At 39.0% G+C, this 17,059-nt stretch overlaps 1 protein-coding gene across 1 annotated transcript in view; it reads left to right on the top strand.

The window, feature by feature from the left end:
- The first annotated feature begins 920 nt into the window (after positions 1-920).
- ACADL (acyl-CoA dehydrogenase long chain) overlaps positions 921-17,059 on the top strand; it is a 38,995-nt gene continuing 22,856 nt past the window's right edge. The window contains exons 1-4 of the mRNA XM_067740718.1: positions 921-1,197; positions 5,258-5,413; positions 6,000-6,137; positions 13,395-13,559. Coding sequence (XP_067596819.1) covers positions 1,121-1,197; positions 5,258-5,413; positions 6,000-6,137; positions 13,395-13,559 — 536 coding nt within the window. The 5' untranslated portion in view covers positions 921-1,120. The remainder of the gene's footprint in view (positions 1,198-5,257; positions 5,414-5,999; positions 6,138-13,394; positions 13,560-17,059) is intronic.

A 17,059-nucleotide genomic window follows, 5' to 3' on the forward strand; every position in this document is an offset into this window, starting at 1 on the left:
CCAATACAATTTTTTTTAAATGGAGTACAAGCTATACAACTTTTGAATTGGTATGTTTTTCACCTGAAACTAATATTGTAAACCAACTATACTTCAATTTAAAAAAATAAAGAACTCCCCCCACAAAAAAAGGAAAAGAAAAGAAAAGAAACTTCACGTAAGTTTGTGCGTTTGTGTTTGGGTCCATTTTTGAGGCTCCATAGCTTAAACTCATTCCTCAAAGCGGTTCAGAATTCTGAAAAGAGCAGAGTTACCAGACCCTTATCACTCTGTCATGCAACAACCATTGCAACATCTCTGAGCGTTCCCAAGCAGCATGCCTTGCTCCTTTTCCATACCATATACAGAAAGGTATTCATCCCACTGGAAACATGCAGATCCTACCCAATCAGCGGGTGACAGAAGTCCGTTTGCTCTCTGGCTATAAAAACAGACAAGCAGGGTATATGCCCAGTAGTGGGATTGCTGGCTCGGATCAGCTCGCTGCTTTGTGACCACCTAGAGGGGTGGGATAGGGAGGGTGGGAGGGACGGAGACGCAAGAGGGAGGGGATATGGGGATATATGTATATGTATGGCTGATTCACTTTGTTATAAAGCAGAAACTAACACACCACTGTAAAGTAGTTATACTCCAATAAAGATGTTAAAACAAACCAGACAAGCAACCCACGCTCAGGGTCGGCTTTCCCTGGCTACCAGGAAGTCGGCCAGCTGTTCTTGCAGCGACCCTTCTCTTTAATAAACTCTATCTTCCTCACAAAAAAAAAAAGAAAAACAGAAAAGAAAAAAAAAAAAAGAACAGCTTAGATATACAAAAACGCCGCAGGGAAAAGTTGAATCGTTTTGCGTTCAGAATCTTTCCATTGGTAAGATTCTAGAGAGGGGCGTGTCCCAACGCTCGGCGACACGCCACCCGCCGGACCACAGGGGATCGCGGCTCCGGGCTCCGGAAGGGCGCCCAGGGTGCATTTACTAGAGCGGCTGCGCGACGTTTTTCCGGCGGGACTGCACGGAGGAAGGTTCAGGGGACAGTCCGCTGGCCCGGCGCCTGGCCTTGCGCGCTCGGAGTCACCGAGAAGGCGAGTCCGTCGCCCCTGCCGCCCCTCGCTGTCCCAGCCATGGCCACACGCCTCCTCCGCAGGGCCCTACGCTTGTGGGGCGGCCGCTGTGCGCCGAGCATGCCGCCGGCATCGAGGTGAGTGCCCGCCCCGCTTCAGCTGCTTAGGCCGGGAGGCTGCAGGGCAGGGCTGCGACACGCACACCGCTCCTGGGGGCTGGGAACCAGACGGCGCGCGCTCAAGCGGCCGGCTGCATCGGCCCCCGGGACTTGGGCTGAGCTGTTGGGGCGAGAGAGGGTGGGAGAAGGCGCTGGGCCTCGCCCCTTGGCTCCCAGAACCTGGGTCGGACCCACTGGCGCGAGCGCGTGGGCGCCGGCCTAGGAGCTTCAACTTGGTGACAGCCGAAGTCGGGGGGGGGGGCGGGCGTCCCTAAATTCTGCCTCTCTGGCCCCAATCCAACCCGTCTGGTTCTGAGGCCTGTGGTCGGCACCGTGAGTCTGCATTTCGAAGAGTTCCTGCGAGGCGAGGGCGGGGAGTCACCCCTTGGCCACAGTTGCACGAGTTGGAGCTACGACCTTTGGCCCAGTTAGATCTGTGGCAAAAAGGCACCGCCCTATAGTGAACTTGGGAGCTGGTATTCCACCGCCTCCCAGATCTTGAGAAAAGCACTTGCAGCGACGCTGACCTAGAGAAGTGCCATGGAGAAGACATCCTGGAACAGGAAAGACCTGGCGACAGCCCGTTAGACGATGAAATTAACTTGAGATTTAACAAATCCTTTAATTAAGTAAATGCAGAGGAATTAATGGAGAGAGTTTCTAAGTGGCTCAGTGACTATTAAGGTAGTGTTTATAAGATCAAAAGCTTCCTGTACCGTCTGACACCTCAAATACAGTCATTGGATAAACAAGCTGGAAGCACCGAGGATTCCCTATTTAATGAGAGTGACAGGATGGATAAATTAGCTCATGGCGGCCTTATGGTAACTCTAAGATGCTATGGGAGCAGGAAACAAAACTGCTGCTCGTGAGGAGGGCTGCGAAGGCTTCACCGAGGAGTGACTTTACATTCAGATACACATACTTTTCTAAGCTCTTCCCCGAACTTCATAAGACAGTGGTGCTCAAATTTTTTGGTATCAGGACTCCTTTGTGCTGTTAAAATTAGAGGACCTCCAAGATCTTTTGTTTATGTGAGTTTTATTTATGGACATTGATGTCAATAGATATCTACAAAACTGGGAAATTTTACAAATATTTAGTTTACATAAAAGTAACTCATTACATGTTAACATAAATAACATCTTTAAGAAAAATAACTTTTCCAAAAAAAAAGTGAGATGAGTGACATTGTTTTACATTTTTGTAGATCCCTTAATGTCTGGCTTAATATTAGACAGTCTGATTTTCATACCTGCTTCTGCATTGTCAATTGTGATGCTTTTTTCGTTGAAGTATAGGAAGAATATTGGAAAAAGGAGGACCTGAGGGACCCTCTGAATAGGTCAGAGACTCTAGTTTTATTATAACAGACTTCTTAAACTTTAATGTGCATATGAATCACTTAGGAATGTTATTAAAATACAGTCGACCCTTGAACAGCATGTATTTGAATCGCGAGGGTCCACTTACATGGGAATTTTTTTCCATCGTAAATACTCCAGTACTACACAATCCATGGTTGGTTGAATCTGAGGATGCAGAACCGTGCTTTGGAGGAAGCACAAATGTGGAGGGCTGACGGTGGGGTATACATAGATTTTCAACTGCATGGAGGTTGGGCGTCCCTAACCGCTGTGTGTTTCAAGTGTCAAATGTACAGACTGATTTATTTGGCCTGGGATGAGGCCCAAAATTGTTTCTTTATAACCAGCTCCCTACCTGAAGGTGCTGGCAGAGACTGTCTCCCTTTTATAATGTAAATGAGGTTTTAAAAATAATGATAATAATAATAATTAGAGCCTAGCCTGTTAGATGAGTAGCAGTTTAATGCTTTCGGAAAACAATGGACAATTTATTCAGTACAGATTTCCTGGTTTTTATGGGGAGAAAAAGGGCTGATTTATTTTGTATGGGTTCCTTAGTCTTGGCAAAAAATAGATATTCCAACAAACTTACTGCCAAGTGTTTTGATTTTCTTCTCTCTACATGTTCTCTCTTGAACACTTTTGACTAATCTGAAAATCTCTGTTCTTTCTGGCACTTGTTTCACTTTCCTTTGTCTTGGTGTGTTTTACTTAGAAATGTTCCAAAGATTTCTTTAATGTTACATGGGATATAAAATTTTAAGATCCAGGCAGACTTGGATATAAGTTCCACTCTATTATTTACTAATTATGTTGACAAATGATTCAGTGTCTTAGAGCTCCAGTTCCCTAGTCTCAGCACATTTTTTTCCTTGAGGAAAAATCCCAAGTATGGACCAATGTGTGCATTATAAAGAAACTGGAACGAGTCATTTCAATATAGGATGAAGTAGATTTTAGTCTCTTTTACTGTAACATTACAGTGGTGTGCAAGGCCCTTGCTCACTGTTGTATCCCAAGTTACCTGAATTGTTCCTAGTACATATTAGGCACTCAGAAAGTATTTGTTGGCTGAATGAATAAATAAGCTATTAAAAATGATGATTTGGCTGACAGAGTAGCAAACCAGAAAAACGTGAAGATAAAAGGCAGACCAGGTATAAAAAATGTAATATTAAAAGTTCTCAGCTAAAGGTTACCACTTAAAAGACATTTCAGATTGTATTAACAAATAAAACTCAACTAAAAGTTGTATATAAAAGATAAGTCTAAAGCAAAATGACACAAAATACATATTAAGTGTATTAATCAGCTCAGGCTTCCATACCCAAATACTATAGACTGGATGGTTTAACAACAGAAATCTATTCCTCATAATTCTAGCGGCTGGATAGGCCAAGATCAAGGTGCTGGCCACTTCATTTGCTGGTGAGAGCTCTCTTCCTGGCTTATAGATGGCCCCCTTCTCCCTATGTCCTCACTAGGCCTTTCCTTGTTGTGTGCACACAGAGCTATATCTCTCTCTTCCCCTTCTTATAATGTAAGCCAAGCCTCTTGGTTTAGGACTCCACACTTATGACCTCATTTAACTGTAATTACCTCCTCAAAGCCATATCTCCAAATACCATTACATTGGGAGTTTGAGCTTCAACATGAATTGGGTTGGAGGAGGAGGCAGGCACAATTCAGTCCATTGCATTAAGGAAAGATATATAAACTGGAAAAAAATAATACATTTCAGGGGAAAAAAGATTGAAATAGCCTAATTGCCAATAAACAAGACTGGGTCTTTTCTGGACTAAGAAGAAGAAGAGGAAGAGAAAGAAAAGGGAAGGAAAGGACAGGATAGGATCAGATCAGGTCAGGGTCCAACTAAGGAAGAGAGAAACCCAAAACAATATGATGCAAAACAGAAAAACATCTTTTGGCGATATTAATATATATGATAAAAAGTTTTTTTATATGTGAGCTTAAAAATGTACAAAGTGGTACACAGAGTTTCAAAATCTTTTCAGGCGTACCCCCGGCCGGGGCAGGGGGCGATCTGAAGACCATTGAACAAAAGGAACTACAGAGCAGTCTCTTTTTAAGCTTAATATGGGGGGTGGGGGGGGTGCGGGGAGAGAAAAGGTCAGTTTCCAAAGATTTTGAATAATTCTGGACTAATCCCTACAGAGACTGGTGGGCACTTTGATTTTGCTTTACACCCAGATTGTAATGTGGCAATAAAAGTCAACACAGTTTGCATCCTATACACCTGCCATTTGAAATTGTATGATTCTGGATAAACTATTAATGGAGGGGGTTACATTATTTTAAAAACTGTACATTACATGAAAACTTATCAGTATTATTCTATTGTACTATTTGAATTTTACATTATTTAATCGGCATCACCATACAGTACTATGCTATATTCTACTTCAGCTCAAACATGTGATTAGTTCTGGCATGACATTCTCTTTAGGGATTTGGAAGTAAAGACTGAGTTGAATAAGGGTAAAGTACTTCTTAGTCTCATCCAATCGAGATAGATCCTAAAGTGCTGCTGCTCAAATTTGAACCAGTTTGTCAAATTGCAGACTCTTTCCTTCATGTTGTTCAGTGACTTTTAATTTGGATGTGAAGAGTAACAATTCACTTAATTTTCTTAATGTATGTATATTTTTAAGATGTTCTCATTCTGGAGGGGAGGAACGTCTAGAAACTCCTTCTGCTAAAAAATTAACAGATATAGGAATTAGAAGAATCTTCTCTTCAGAACATGACATTTTCCGGGAAAGTGTAAGGAAGTTTTTTCAAGAAGAAGTGATTCCTCATCACTCAGAGTAAGTCGCACATTTTCTTTGAAAGTAATGCACGTTAGAAGTCCAAGAAGGACCATTTCCTAGAATGCTCTTCGTTGTTGTCTAGAAAAAGTACTGTGTTCAGGGCTTTATTAACATTTTTACCACTCTTCAGTATAATACTGTAAGATTACAGGATTCTTAAACTAGTTCAAAGCTTCTTAAATGAGTTTTAAAATATACAATTAAAAAATATGTTGACCTAATCGACTGCCAGTTTTTTCTCCTGCAAAAAATGGGTTTATGGTCCACAACCATGGTGATCTATGTGCAAGTCGCTGCTCAGCAAGGGAAGGAGAGCACTTTCATAGAGAGGAAAAGGAAGTTGGGAGGGCTAGAGTAAACAAAGAGTCCAGGGCTTTTCAATGACTGAGTCTTTCCTGGGAAAGAGGAATCTTTCTTTTACTTGTTGGGCCCTGCTATTGTCACAGTGTGTGAGAGCACCCCCTTTTTAATTACCTTAAATTAAGGGACCATTCCTGAACAAAATCATTCATAAATTCAAAATGTGGCCATTTAAATAATATGAAAAACATTTTTCTGATTTTAAAATGTTTGTTACTTGCAGATGGGAGAAAGCTGGAGAAGTGAGTAGGGAGCTTTGGGAACAAGCTGGAAAACAAGGACTGCTTGGTGTCAATATTGCAGAGCGTCATGGTGGCATTGGGGGGGACTTGTACTCGTCAGCTGTTGTTTGGGAGGAGCAGTAAGTATGGAAGCATTTGAAGTTGAGTCTTGTTTCGTCAGTTCACTTTTCTGAGTGATGATTTTAAACAGTTTTCTAATCTTCTTATAAGATTGAAAATCGTCTTTTAAGTTGTTAAAATAGGTGCTTCATTTCTAATTGACCCATGTGTCTGTTTCATACATGAGAACAAATGAAGATTTCAGTTGATAAATGGGCAAAAGATTTGAACCAGCAATTCATCAAAAAAGAAATGAAAATAGGTTTTTTAGATGAAAAAAGTTTATCCTTACTACCAATCAGATGCAAATTAAATTAATCTGGAGGTATCATTTTGAGTACAAAAGTTAGTGAAAATGAAAAATCATAATAACCAGTGCTGACAAGGTGGCAGTGAAAGTGACGCATTCATATACTCTTGGTGATGTTATATATTGGAACAATAAATGCCTTGGAGATTAAAAGCATGGATACATAAAAAGTGAAAGTATTTCTGCTCTTAAATATTGGGTTGGCCAAAAAGTTTGTTTGTTTTTTTTCCATAAGATGGCGCTAGTAGCACTTAGTTGTCTTCAACTTCATTCAAAACAATTTTGTTAGATTATATTGTGACAGCTGTCATATTAACGTGCATTTAAAAAAAGACATTAGGGCTTCCCTGGTGGCGCTGTGGTTGAGAGTCCGCCTGCCGATGCAGGGGACACGGGTTCGTGCCCCGGTCCGGGAAGATCCCACATGCTGCGGAGCGGCTGGGCCCATGAGCCATGGCCACTGAGCCTGCGCGTCCGGAGCCTATGCTCCGCAACAGGAGAGGCCACAACAGTGAGAGGCCCACGTACCGCAAAAAAAAAAAAAAAAAAAAAAGACATTAAAATTGGTGAATTTTTGTGTAGCCATTTTAATATTGAAGGTGGAAGAAAAGAAGGAACATTTTTGGCATATTATACTTTATTATTTTATGAAAGGTAGAAATGCAACTGAAGCACACAAAAAAAGATTTGTGCAGTGTATGGAGAAGGTGCTGTGACTGATTGAATGTGTCAAAAGTGGTTTGCAAAGTTTCGTACTGGAGATTTCTCGCTGGACGATGCTCCCTGGTTGGATACACCAGTTGAAGTTGATAGTGATCAAATTGAGACATTAGTTGAGAACATTCAATGTTATACCACCTGGGAGATAGCCGACATACTCAAAACATCCAAATCAAGGGTTGAAAATCATTTGCACCAGATAGCCTCATCCACCAGAGGGCAGACAGCAGAAGCAAGAAGAACTACAATCCTGCAGCCTGTGAATCAAAAACCACATTCACAGAAAGATAGACAAGATAAAAAGGCAGAGGGCTATGTACCAGATGAAGGAACAAGATAAAACCCCAGAAAAACAACTAAATGAAGTGGAAATAGGCAACCTTCCAGAAAAAGAATTCAGAATAATGATAGTGAAGATGACCCAGGACCTCGGAAAACCAATGGAAGCAAAGATCGAGGAGATGCAAGAAATGTTTAACAAACACCTAGAAGAATTAAAGAACAAACAAACAGAGATGAACAATACAATAACTGAAATGAAATATACACTAGAAGGAATCAATAGCAGAATAACTGAGGCAGAATAATGGAAAAGTGACCTGGAAGAAAAAATAGTGGAATTCACTGCTGTAGAACAGAATAAAGAAAAAAGAATGAAAAGAAATGAAGAGAGCTTAAGAGACCTCTGGGACAACATTAAATGCAACAACATTCGCTTTATAGGGGTCCCAGAAGGACAAGAGAGAGAGAAAGGACCCGAGAAAATATTTCAAGAGATTATAGTTGAAAACTTCCCTAACATGGGAAAAGAAATAGCCACCCAAGTCCAGGAAGCGCAGAGAGTCCCACACAGGATAAACCCAAGGAGAAACATGCCGAGACACATAGTAATCAAATTGGCAAAAATTAAAGACAAAGAAAAATTATTGAAAGCAGCAAACGAAAAATGACAAATAACATACAAGGGAACTCCCATAAGGTTAACAGCTGATTTCTCAGCTGTTAACAAGCCAGAAGGGAGTGGCATGATGTACTTAAAGTGATGAAAGGGAAGAAGCTACAACCAAGATTACTCTACCCAAGGAGTAATCTCATTCAGATTCGATGGAGAAATCAAAAGCTTTACAGACCAGCAAAAGCTAAAAGAATTCAGCACCACCAAACCAGCTCTACAACAAATGCTAAAAGAACTTCTCTGAGTGGGAAACATAAGAGAGGAAAAGGACCTACAAAAACAAACCCCAAACAATTAAGAAAATGGTAATAGGAACATACATATTGATAATTACCTTAAATGTGAATGGGTTAAATGCTCCAACCAAAAGACACAGGCTTACTGAATGGATACAAAAACAAGACCCACTTCAGACCTAGGGACACATACAGACTAAAAGTGAGGGGATGGAAAAAGATATTCCATGCCAATGGAAATCAAAAGAAAGCTGGAGTAGCTATACTCATATCAGATAAAATAGACTTTAAAATAAAGGCTATTACAAGGGACAAAGAAGGACACTACATAATGATCAAGGGATCAATCCAAGAAGAAGATATAACAGTTGTAAATATTTATGCACCCAACATAGGAGCACCTCAATACATAAGGCAACTGCTAAGAGCTCTAAAAGAGGAAATCGACAGTAACACAATAATAGTGGGGGACTTTAACACCTCACTTACACCAATGAACAGATCATCCAAACAGAAAATTAATAAGGAAACACAAGCTGTAAATGACACAATAGACCAGATAGATTTAATTGATATTTATAGGATATTCCATCCAAAAACAGCAGGATTACACTTTCTTCTCAAGTGCACATGGAACATTCTCCAGGATAGATCACATAGTGGGTCACAAATCAAGCCTCAGTAAATTTAAGAAAATTGAAATCATATCAAGCATCTTTTTTGGCCAAAATGCTATGAAATTAGAAATCAATTACGGGAAAAAAACTTAAAAAACACAAACACATGGAGGCTAAACAATATATTACTAAATAACCAGGAGATCACTGAAGAAATCAAAGAGGAAATCAAAAAATACCTGGAGACAAATGACAATGAAAACATGACGATCCAAAACCTATGGGATGCAGCAAAAGCAGTTCTAAGAGGAAAGCTTGTAGCTATACAAGCCTACCTCAAGAAACAAGAAATATCTCAAATAAACTATCTAACCTTACAGCTAAAGGAACTAGAGAAAGAAGAACAAACAAAACCCAAAGTTAGCAGAAGGAAAGAAATCATAAAGATCAGAGCAGAAATAAATGAAATAGAAACAAAGAAAACAATAGCAAAGATCAATAAAACTAAAAGCTGGTTCTTTGAGAAGATAAACAAAATTGATAAACCATTAGCCAGACTCATCAAGAAAAAGAGGGAGAGGACTCAAATCAATAAAATTAGAAATGAAAAAGGAGAAGTTACAATAGACACCACAGAAATACAAAGCATCCTAAGAGATGCTTTGGCAACTCTGTGCCAATAAAATCGACAACCTGGAAGACATGGAAAATTCTTAGAAAGGTATAACCTTCCAAGACTGAACCAGGAAGAAATAGAAAATATGAACAGACCAATCACAAGTAATGAAATTGAAACTGTGATTAAAAATCTTCCAACAAACAAAAGTCCAGGACCAGATGGCTTCACAGGTGAATTCTATCAAACATTTAGAGAAGAGCTAAGACCCATCCTTCTCAAACTCTTCCAAAAAATTGTAGAGGAAGGAAAACTCCCAAACTCATTCTATGAGGCCACCATCACCCTGATACCAAAACCAGACAAAGATACTACAAAAAAAGAAAATTACAGACCAATATCACTGATGAATATAGATGCAAAAATCCTCAACAAAATACTAGCAAACAGAATCCAACAATACATTAAAAGGATCATACACCATGATCAAGTGGGATTTATCCCAGGGATGCAAGGATTCTTCAATATACGCAAATCAATCCCTGTGATACACCATATTAACAAATTGAAGAATAAAAACCATATGATCATCTCAATAGATGCAGGAAAAGATTTTGACAAAGTTCAACACCCATTTATGATAAAAACTCTCCAGAAAGTGGGCATAGAGGGAACCTACCTCGACATAATAAAGGCCATATAGGACAAACCCACAGCAAACATCATTCTCAATGGTGAAAAACTGAAGGCATTTGCTCTAAGATCAGGAACAAGACAAGGATGTCCACTCTCGCCACTATTATTCAACATAGTTTTGGAAGTCCTAGCCATGGCAATCAGAGAAGAAAAAGAAATTAAAAGAATCCAAATTGGAAAAGAAGAAGTAAAACTGTCACTGTTTGCAGATGTCATGATTCTATTCATGGAGAATCCAAAAGAGGCCGCCAGAAAACTACTAGAGCTAATCACTGAATTTGGTAAAGTAGCAGGATACAAAATTAATGCACAGAAATCTCTTGCATTCCTATACACTAATGATGAAACATCTGAAAGAGAAATTAAGGAAACACTCCCATATACCTTTGCAACAAGAAGAATAAAATACCTACGAATAAACCTAACTAGGCAGACAAAAGACCTGTATGCAGAAAACTATAAAACACTGATGAAAGAAATTAAAGATGATACCAACCGATGGAGAGATATACCATGTTCGTAGATTGGAAGAATCGATATTGTAAAAATGACTATACTACCCAAAGCAATCTACAGATTCAATGCAATCCCTGTCAGATTACCAATGGCATTTTTTACAGAACTAGAACAAAATATCTTAAAATTTGTATGGAGACACAAAAGACCCCGAATAGCCAAAGCGGTCTTTAGGGAACAAAACGGAGCTGGAGGAATCAGACTCCCTGACTTCAGACTATACTACAAAGCTACAGTAATCAAGACAATATGGTAGTGGCACAAAAACAGAAACACAGATCAATGGAACAAGATAGAAAGCCCAGAGATAAACCCCCGCACCTGTGGTCAACTATCTATGACAAAGGAGGCAAGGATATGAAATGGAGAAAAGACAGTCTCTTCAATAAGTGGTGTTGGGAAAACTGGGAAGTTACATGTAAAAGAGTGAAATTAGAACACCACACACAAAAATAAACTCAAAATGGATTAGAGACCTGAATGTAAGACCGGGCACTATAAAACTCTTAGAGGAAAACATAGGAAGAACACTCTTTGACATAAATCACAGCAAGATCTTTTTTGATCCACCTCCTAGAGTAATGGAAATAAAAACAAAAACAAACAAATGGGACCTAATGAAACTTCAAAGCTTTTGCATAGCAAAGGAAACCATAAACAAGACGAAAAGACAACCCTCAGAATGGGAGAAAATATTTTCAAATGAATCATCGGACAAAGGATTAATCTCCAAAATATATAAACAGCTCATGCAGCTCAGTATTAAAAAAAACAAACAACCCAATCCAAAAAATGGGCAGAAGACCTAAATAGACATTTGTCCAAAGAAGATATACAGATTGCCAAGAAGTACATGAAAAGCTGCTCAATGTCACTAATTATTAGAGAAATGCAAATCAAAACTACAGTGAGGTATCACCTCACACCAGTTAGAATGGGCATCATCAGAAAATCTACAAACAACAAATTCTGGAGAGGGTGTGGAGAAAAGGGAACCGTCTTGCACTATTGGTGGGAATGTCAATTGATACAGCCACTATGGAGAACAGTATGGAGGTTCCTTAAAGAAGTAAAAATAGAATTACCATATGACCCAGCAATCCCACTACTGGGGTGGTGGGATGAATTGGGCGATTGGGATTGACATGTATACACTGATGTGTATAAAATGGACAACTAATAAGAAAAAAAAATACATTAAAGCCGAGTGGAAATGTAAAGAAAATTCCTAGAAAAAAGAAAAATCATTTGCACCAGCTTGCTTATGTTAATCACTTTGATGTCTGGGTTCCACGTAAGTTAAGCAAAAAAAACCTTCTTGACCATATTTCTTCATGTGATTCTCTACCTAGACGTAATGAAAACATTCCGTTTTCAAAACAAATTGTGACGGGCGATGATAAGTGGACACTGTACAATAATGTGGAATGGAACTGATCATGGGGCAAGCGAAATGAACCACCACGAACCACACCAAAGGCCAGTCTTCATCCAAGGAAGGTGATGTTGTGTATATGGTTGGATTGGAAGGGAGTCATCTATTATGAGCTCCTCCCGGAAAACCGAACGATTAATTCCAACAAGTACTGCTCCCAATTAGACCAACTGAAAGCAGCACTTGACAAAAAGTGTCTGGAATTAGTTAAGAGAAAACGCATAATCTTCCATCAGGATAACACAAGACCGCGTGTTTCTTTGATGACCAGGCAGAAACTTTTACAGCTTGGCTGCGAAGTTCTGATTCCTCCACCGTATTCACCAGACATTGCACCTTCGATTTCCATTTATTTAGGTCTTTACAAAATTCTCTTAATGGAAAAAAATTTCAATTCCTTGGAAGACTGTAAAAGGCACCTGGAACAGTTCTTTGCTCAAAAAGATAAAAAGTTTTGGGAAGATGGAATTATGAAGTTGCCTGAAAAATGGCAGAAGGTAATGGAACAAAAGGGTGAATACGTTGTTCAATAGAGTTTATGGTGAAAATGAAAAATTTATCTTTTATTTTTACTTAAAAACCAAAGGAACCTTTTGCCAACCCAATATAAAAAATAATATCTAGTACAAACATCATTGCCATGTTAGATCATAATCCCCCAGGTTTGGAAGCAATCTAAACGTCCAGCAGTAGGACAATGAAAAAGTATATTGTAGTACATAAGCAGTTTGTAATATTTTGCAGCTATTTATTGTGATAAATTTTGTAAGTACAAAATTTATACCATGACTGCAGTTATATTAGAATACGTATATCCTTATGGCAAAGGTCATTTGCTAAAATGAAAATAGTTACTATGTTAGGGTAATACAGTTATAGGTGATAAATTTTTTAAAATGTTTTGTCTTTTATTTCATTACATACGTGATCATTGAGCTCTGCTAGAGCACTGTTACTATGTTAGAACCAGAAATTAAAAGGTTAGTTAAAACAAAAAAAAGAGAGAGAAAACCTTCAGAAACTTCATAGGTTTGCAAGGAGACAATCTATTACCACATAATGTGATAGGACCTTTAGTACTTTGTTGTTGTTTTCTAATTGAGAAATCAAAGAACTGAAAAGAGAACAAAATAACTATGTTGTGCCTTAAACTGTCTTCTCTTTTTTCTTTCTAAGAGCATATTCGAATTGCACAGGCCCAGGTTTTAGTCTTCATTCGGATATTGTCATGCCCTATATTGCAAACTATGGCTCAGAAGAACAGATTAAGCACTTCATCCCCCAGATGACTGCAGGGAAATGTATTGGTGCCATAGCAATGACAGAGCCTGGGGCTGGAAGGTAAATCAACATTTGGTTGGTTTTGAAATGCTGGAAGCAATGCCTTAACAGCAAATGTTTTCTCAGTACCTGCTTTATACAACACTCTGAGTGATATGCTAAGACAGATACAAAGATGAACACATTGTCATTTCCAACCTTAGGTAACTTCAAATTCCAGTAGGAAAATAAGGCCTTATCATATACAAATAACAACACAGCAGATTGTATTTTATGTTGTATGTGAGATATTAACATAGTGTGATGTAAATAAAATGTTAGAATGTGTGTTGAATTGGGGGCATGTTGAATTTTAGATGTGGTGTGACATTTCACATGGAAATGTCCAGCAGGCTATTAAAAATATGGATTTGGAAGTCTGGATACAGGCTGGGGGTGGCAGTAGGATTTAAAACCATTCATAGATAAGAAAGAATTGAAGCAATGGAAATGAATAAATCATTTAGTCATTTGATGGTTACTTAATAAGTGCCTTCCGTGTGCCAGGTATACAGTGGTAATCAAACCAGATGTGGTCTGTGTGCTTGTTGAGGAGAAAGACAAGAAACACGTAAACAAATATATTTAAATTATGATAAGTACTATGAAGGAAACAAGGTGCTGTGTTAGAGACTCATGGTGCATGTGTGTTTGGTGGGGAAGGGAAAAACTCATATTTAGATATGAATGCTAGGGAAGACCTATAAAAAGTGGTTATATTTAAACTGAGATCTGACCATTGAGAAATTTGCAAGAGCAGCCAGGTGGTGGGACCTGATCCTCAAGGGGTAAAGTGAAAGGATGAAAAGGAGACCAAGAAGGAAACCTTGGGCATTGCATTCCATTTGGAACTGTACAGAAGATGTAGTGACAGAGACAGAAGGATTGAGTTTGAAGGAAATCTAGACAACTGCTATTTCATGAGCTTGAGGGGAAGTGAGTTTGAAAAGGCAGTAGGAGAGGAGTGAGAAGTTAGTAATGTCAAGGCCACAGAGACGTTGAGAATTGAGAAAGAGTCATGGCAGCCAGTGGTGATCTTTTGATTGTGATTTCAGGAGAGAGGAGAGGCAGAAGTTACTTTCGAAGGGAATGAGATGGGTATTGAGAAAACAGAGGCAGAAAAGACAGACTGATTTTTTTTTCCAGAGTTGTGTGTTATATGGCGAAAGAAAGTGGAGAGAGGGGACAGTAATTTGACAAGCCAGCATGGTCAGGGAAATGGCTTATGTTGAAGAGAGCAGTGACTAACAGGCCAATGGGAAACAGGCAGTGCAGAGGAAGAACTTACAGATGTGGCAGAAGCAGTAATTGAAAATTCAAGACTTGTTTCTGCAAGATCAGGCCCCGATATTTAAAAATTTTTGTCAGTGCTGTTTATTTATTTATTTATATGGCTGCGATGCGGCATGCAGGATCTTAGTTCCCCGACCAGGAATCGAACCTGCACCCCCTGCAGTGGAAGTGCAGAGTCTTAACCACTGGACGGCCAGGGAAGTCCCAGTGCTGCTTATTTTTAAATGTCTTAGTATGCCATAGTGTTACTTGGCAATTTGCTTAAATTGTACTTATCTTTCCCAGATATAAATCTATAATTGAAGGCCAATATAGAAATTTAATTTTGCCAAGATAAAAGGTTTTTTTGGGAATTCCCAGTGGTTAGGACTCCGCGCTCTCACTGCCAGCGGCCTGGGTTCAATCCCTGGTCAGGGAACTAAGATCTCACAAGCTGCACGGTGAGGCCAAAAAAAAAAAGTTGTGTTTACTTTGTTGCCTAAAAATGTGACCTGAAAGAAGTAGGAGTTTAATCGTCTTCCTTTGCTTTTAAGATAACTCTCTAAGATAACTGGCCTAATGACCAATATTCTGATTGCATCTTATTAGCTCACGATCAGTATGTTTTAGTTCCAACCCACTGTATGTCAGCTCTCACCTAGAGGCAAAAGTATCAGTGAGAGATCTTGATTTATCCCCAACTTAAACACATACCCACATGCTTGCTTGATTTGTGTTTTCTTGAAAATTCTCTGTGCTTCTGTAACAAATTACACAAACTGGGTGGCTTAAAACAACAGAACTTTATTCTCTCACGGTTCTGAAGGCCGGAAGCACAAACTTGGTATCAGTGGTCCCAAATCAAGGTATCAGCAACCCCAAATCAAGGTATGAGCAAGGCCACAGTCCCTCCAGAGGTTCTAGGGGAGAATCCATTCTTTGATTCTTCCATCTCCTGGGGTCTGCCGACATTCCTTGCTTTGTGGCATCATGACTCCAATCTCTGCCTCTGTGGCCATGTTGTAATGTCCCTCTTTAGTCTGTGTAATCTCCCTCTGCCTCTCTCTCACAAGGACACTTGTGATTGCATTTAGGACCCATCTAGATAATCCAAAATTATCTTCCCATCTCAAAGTCCTAAATGAATCACATCTGCAAGACCCTTTTTCCATATAAGGTAACATTTAACAGGTTCCAGAGGTTAGGACCTGCTATCTCTAAGGGTCATTATTTAGCATGATACAGAGAGTGATAAAGTGCCATGGGATATATAATATAAAGTCCATGTACAAAAAGGAGAATCAGAAAATTTTCACAAAATAAGTGATGTGGACTATTTAATATATGATGCTCTTCATTGTAGGATATCTTTGAAAATTGGAAGTGGAAACTACCTAAGTCTTCAACAATAGCAGATTGCTTTAAAAGATTCGTGATGAATCCAATGCATTTGGTTTCAGGTCCCTTCCCTGATCTTTGGTCATGATTGAGTTTGTCAATGTCCCCCTTAATTTCTAGTTTTAGAAATCATACTTCATTACTTTATAGTGTATAAGAGAAGGATATCAGATATCTACCCCCTTGAGTTCTAAGTGGTTGTATCACCATGGCATGAGGTCTAGAAAGGCATGAGGCAGTAGTCACAAATGGGGCAGTTCATGGGACCTATGGAAGCCCTGGGACATGTTTAATTTGGTTAATCTATTTAATTTAAAAACAAACCTTGAATCAACTTTAAAAGCCAGAAAAATGTACATAAACATCCATATTCCTGGATTTTCTTGAAAATTTGGAACATCTGACAATACTATGTTTTTCTTATTTCTGATTCCTTATTCCTGTTGGCTGGGACATAGCCCTTTAGATGGGATATGAGTTCTCCAGTCTTTTAGATGCACCACCACTTCCAGTTGTCTCCCTGAAACCATCTATTTTTGAATCCTACCTGCTGGATTTCCTACTGTAAAAAAATCTCTCTTAAATCTCTCTTAAAAGATAAATGAAGAAGGCTGTCAATGTTTCCAAAAAGTGAGACGGAATACTTATTTGTGGAAATAAAGAATATTCTTGTGTGTTTAAAAATATATATCATAACAATAATTCATATGATGAAATTCTGTGCCACTAATAAAAGTTTTCTTATAGACAAACATTAGATATTATTAAAAGATCAGGATCATATGTATGGTTCCAATTTTATAAAAATACGTATATGTGTGTATCTGTTTCCATAGAAAAATACTGGAAGG

Source organism: Pseudorca crassidens, chromosome 6 (assembly GCF_039906515.1).
Source record: "Pseudorca crassidens isolate mPseCra1 chromosome 6, mPseCra1.hap1, whole genome shotgun sequence".
NCBI lineage: Eukaryota > Metazoa > Chordata > Mammalia > Artiodactyla > Delphinidae > Pseudorca > Pseudorca crassidens.